This window comes from Vigna radiata, chromosome 5 (assembly GCF_000741045.1).
Source record: "Vigna radiata var. radiata cultivar VC1973A chromosome 5, Vradiata_ver6, whole genome shotgun sequence".
NCBI classification, from domain to species: domain Eukaryota; kingdom Viridiplantae; phylum Streptophyta; class Magnoliopsida; order Fabales; family Fabaceae; genus Vigna; species Vigna radiata.
In genome coordinates this window covers 28,640,732-28,645,901 of record NC_028355.1, presented here as the reverse complement: position 1 = coordinate 28,645,901, position 5,170 = coordinate 28,640,732, and the positions used below count along the sequence as shown (strand labels likewise).

General features: G+C 34.9%; 1 protein-coding gene across 2 annotated transcripts; it reads right to left on the bottom strand.

Moving 5' to 3' along the window:
• Nucleotides 1-4,906, bottom strand: LOC106761579 (NAC domain-containing protein 86). Of its 2 annotated transcripts, none has more exons than XM_014645138.2 (4): nt 4,405-4,579; nt 3,991-4,271; nt 2,392-2,763; nt 1-845 (listed from the first exon to the last, which is right to left on the bottom strand). In XM_014645138.2, exons 1-4 carry the CDS (start codon nt 4,559-4,561, stop codon nt 612-614), a joined length of 1,044 nt encoding a protein of 347 aa, XP_014500624.1. In that variant the 5' UTR covers nt 4,562-4,579; the 3' UTR covers nt 1-611. The 2 variants fall into 2 exon arrangements, with proteins under 2 accessions (XP_014500624.1, XP_022637037.1); XM_022781316.1 differs by lacking the exon at nt 1-845 and adding an exon at nt 1,447-1,637 and having other exon boundaries at nt 4,405-4,906.
• Between the last annotated feature and the right edge of the window lie 264 nt (nt 4,907-5,170).

Sequence of the window (5,170 nt, the reverse complement as noted above, 5' to 3'; positions counted from 1 at the left end):
TCAAATTCAATCAAATGACACACCATTTTTCCTATAATCTAAACTACATTATAACGCTGTTTTCTTGAAAATGAATATGTGTTACCTTATATATCATTATTCAATCTATATAATCACTCTTTTTCACAACTTCTCCCCCAATCCAAACACACCTGAAACTTACATTTAGAGGCAGACATATATATCAATACTTGAATAGCTAAAAAAATGTAAACTTTTGAAGGTAGAAATTAAGTAAAGTAACGCATAAGTGACACTTTGAATGATACAAAACATCACAATTGGAAACTTGCCTCATCCATTTGCTTTCAGAACTGGAGAAGAGATGTAAACACCCACATAAAAGAAGAAAAAAAGGAAGAACCCCCTATGAAAAAAACAGGAAGAACACAAAAAAAGAAAAGAAAAGAAAAATTAAAAGGCCAATTGCATGCGAGCCCCCCATGGCTCAGCATCTTCTACTATATGTTTAGTACATTATATATGTGTAGCCTTTCCTCTAAGGCTGGAAAAACAATCCCCGTTTGTGTCGTTATTTTAACCAACACAAGTTTCTCTGTGTCAATGAATATTTTGATGCTATAGTTTTTGAGTCATCTGGGTTAGTATAATCATTCTAGCATGGGAAAAGGGACGTTATTATCTTGAGTGCAACACAAGGAGATTATCTCTTCTAGCGTTCCATTCATGCAGTCCCTGTGTCTGTCATATAACATGCAGGAATCACTCATTTCTGGTTTCGTTGACTTTGTCTCTGGCAATGTAATTTGAGGAAAGTCTTCCAGCACCAAAGGTGTGTATGGGAATTGATAATGCATGGCAGCAAAAGAAGGTATTTCCACATCCTGCACCATTATTTAGATTTTGTTTTAGTCCTCAAATCCCAATATGCACTAAAGTAGAAGGATCAATTGATATGAGTTGAGAAGATATTGAACTAAATCACCACTCTATATTTGTTGACCTACGCACTAGGTGAAAAGATAAATTCTAGAGTACCCTTTAAAACATAAGAATTTTGATGCTACTCAGAAACTCTTTTCTCTCTCCATTGATGTGTCCAAACTTATTCAATTGTTGGCCAAGAAAAACAACTATAATGAAACCTTTAGTGTTCTTTTTATGCAACATAGAAACACTGAATTGAAAAAAAAGGTATGGTTATAATAAAATAACACAAATTTCTGGATTTATTATTAGTGTTTTTCACTAAAGAAAAGAATGCATACACACCCAAAGTACAAAAATAATAACCAGAGAGAAAAAAGTATAAAACTTCATATGTTATAATGTGTAGAAAGAGAGATAGAGCAAAATAGTAGGTGTTAAATGGAAGATATGAAATAGGAACAGTCGATTTGACTATGAAGGAACTGGTATAACGCATGCTAAATTGAAACTAAAGCACTACTTGAAAAGAGTGCAAGTGGCAAAAGAAAAGTGGGGTTAGAATTGTGGTTTATAGGCTTAAAAGGAAAAGAATAAAAGGTGTTTTGTTTTGATTTCGAGGGTGGAAGTGGTAAAATGAGGTGGTTGAAGTCCCCAATCAAATGCATAGGTCGCTGTATGAACATTGTAAAGCTAGTTGAATGGTGAGGGAAGGATTCAGAAGCCGCTTCTCACAGAGCTAGCTTTTCCTAAAATAGGAAATGATCCAGACATTACTCATAAAAAAGAGTGTGATTAAAGATAAAGATGTGCATATAGATGTTTGATCTGTGTGCTTTAGTTTTAGAACGTATCAACCCGTGAGGAAAATGGGGGAGTAAAGACATCTTTACTTTGGAAAACGTTTTGAGTAGTCAGTCAAAAGAAGTTATAGGGGATGGTGAAGAAAAGCTAAATTGGAGTCAGTCCAAATGAATTTTTGAGAAGTGAGCTTTATGAAAAGATAGCAACTTCATCATACTTCCAACTATTTTCACTTTAAGATCAAAAGAAAACTCAAAGATATGCTATGTGGCCCCACTAGTATAGCAACATGTATATCAATAGTAAACTGACACATAAGGATGTTTGGATCATGTTTATGCACAAATATATGTTATAATAATCAAGAACTTGAAGTAATTTCTATGTTTATATCTCCTATTTGAGGTGTGACAATGAAGCTATGAATTTATAAAGCAGAATGTTGCTGGAAATGCAGGATTGGCAAAGGAAGTCATCATGAACATAAATGCCAAAGATAATGGAGTAAAAGGAAAAGTTAAAATACTAATCAGATCAGTTCATATAATAATGATCATGCTATGACCCACCTTGCTTTTTATATGTCCCCCATAAAACCATATATTCATGCCACGTCTACGTGACTAGTACTACAATACAAACTCTAACAATCATGAAATTTGTCAAAGTTCTAAATTTGAAATTGAATCTAAGTGTTACCTGAAATAGATTGCTGGGGTATCCCATTCCCATTGTATATGAATTAGTTGCACTGTTTGCTTCATCGCAAGCAAAGTGTGGTTGAAAATCTTCTGCTATACCAGTGTCTGTGGGTGTGCATGTTCCTTGAGTGAGATCAGAGGAAGAAGCGTCACAAGGAAATTTAGGGTATTCGTGATTGAGAATTTTTTCCTCCACCGTTTCCATTTCTCTGGAAAACTCAGTGCCACTTGAGTCTTCTCCCAACATTTGTTCTTCTGAGATCCACATTGATTCCTTCTTTGCATCCTCGGCTTGTTGTTCTTCTTCTTTACTAGGTTTCGCAGGCATTTGAATCATCTTCTTGAAAATGCGACACAACGAATAGGAATCCTGTGATTGGATGAAAATTTTGTCAATACATGTGTATATGTTAGTTTGCTTTTCATGATCAAAGTTCTTTTCTTCTTTTTTTGCTGGTTTAACACTGAATGCTAGAAAAGAGTGACGAACAAAAAAGAAAATTCAGAAAGAGTTTGGCAAAAGAAAAGAGTCGATGCAATAGTAAGTATCTAAGTGCATGGATCTAAATTTTTCACCATAGTGTGTCGATCACAAGCTGTTCTTTTTAAAGAGGAGAAAAATAAAAGTGTGCAAATCATATAAAGAAAAAGAAAAAATAAAGGGAATGTATATTGCAGGCATGTGCATCCTTGTAGAACAAGGTTCAAAACAAAGAGTGGGTTTATCATAGCTACTCCATATTCACGCTAAGCATAGAAAACGGGTCTGGTCTAGCGAACTTGACTATGACCAAATAATTATCACATACTTAGATGTAAACCAATCATAAAAAGATATGTACCTAAAACCTTCTATCACTGTAGACCAGTTTTGGGAAAAGACTTGATTAAAGCAAGCACTAAGCCAGGATTTTGGTCATTGGTCTCGTCTTATGTGAAGACTTTTCACACTTTTTAGGGCTTCTTCTATATATATATATATGTATATAATCATTCAATTATTATCAGCTGCACTTTCAAATGTACCCAAAAGGAAAAAAATAATCCGTTTTCGAATTCAATAGTAAACGATGGTTGAACTCTCCAAAATAAGCTAAACCTATATAGAAAAAAATACAAAAGGAATGTGAGATGACGTGATACATGAAAAAATAAAAATAAGTGAGTTTTGAAATGGATGAAGCTTATTATAATTCTAGACATTTACCTAACTAAAAAAAAAACGACTCACTATCTACTGTTTCTTCCTTTATTTGTCATTTTCTGTTTTCCTTTAAAAGCCCTAGTCTCACTCACTTTTTAATTATAATTATACTCATAAAACCTCAAAATTCATAATGAAGATAATACCCAAGAAACATGTTCCACCTAAACCAGAAAGAAAAGAAAATAGTGAAGAATGATGAAGACAGAAAGTAATAGTGACTTCTGAGATAAGATGCTGGTTATTTTATTCGTTTATGATACATTTATATTTCAGTAGGTGGATAAACTGAATATAAAAGCTTAAATTGGTGTAATGTATATACTCCAAAATTTTCAATAAGATTTCGTTTTGTTGATGAAGAAAATAGACTGTGATATGATGTAATAATACCTTCAAAGAAGAAAGAGCAGCACCAGGCAGTGATTCAATCAAGCGGTATTCATGCATAACCCAGTTCGTTCTAATGCCATGTGGTGCTCTACCTCTATAGTACACCAATGTCTTCTTCATGCCAACAGGCTTCTTTTGAGAGTGCACTGGCCTATCTTTCCCTGTAGCTTTCCAATAACCAGCTTGTGTTGCACGGTTAGTTCTTGACCCATTTGGGTACTTCCTGTCCCTAGGACTGTAAAAGTACCATTCCATGTCCTTGCTTGGAAGGAATGATTTATCTGTTGTTTTCACATATAAACAATCGGAAGTGAATATACAATGCCTTAAAACATTCCAATGACAGAAAAAGGAAAATCATTATAACTTGCTAAATGCTGATATTTATGTCATGAATGATATGACATGTAATACCTGGCAAATCCCAAGGTTCGCACTTGTATAAATCAACTTCAGCAATGATGTCAAGCTCTATTGAACGACCTGTTATTTTCCTCTCCAAGTAGTAAGCAACAAGCTCTTCATCAGTGGGGTGGAACCTAAACCCAGGTGGGAGACTCATTGGAGCCATGGCAACAAAGTTAGATCAATGTTAGAGAGAGAGAGAGAGAGAGAGAGAGAGAGATTTGGAAATGGGTGGCACAGGACATATGAACCAAAACAGGTTATATGAAATGGAGCTAAATAGGCCACTGTTGAGATCAAAGTGGTGGGGACATGCCCCTAGAATTGATGTAAATTACAAAGTGTTGGTTTTAGGTGGGAAGCAGAAAAGAAATAAAGCAGTTAGGGATGTGGTTAGGGGTGAGTAATTTTGATGGGAATTGAGGGGCTAAAGTCTCAAATGGAAGAACTTTGGCTTTTGAACAGATTCTATGTGTAAGGTGTTGTGTGAAAACCTAGAGGGAGAGGATAAGAAGCTTCTCTGCTTTTGTCTGCTCACAAACTAACAAAAATCAGAGTCCCTCTCAAAAGGCTGTGTGGGCCACAAACCGTCCATCCCTACAACACGCAATACTAGGTCTATTTTACTTAAATAATCGCTGTCACATTTTGTTGTCCTATAATATATGGTATCTTCATCATCATTGTACTGTTACGTATTCCAGACTTAACATACATACATAGTATAATTGATGCGTATGTACCACTTGTTTAATAGGTGTACGTATGAGCATGT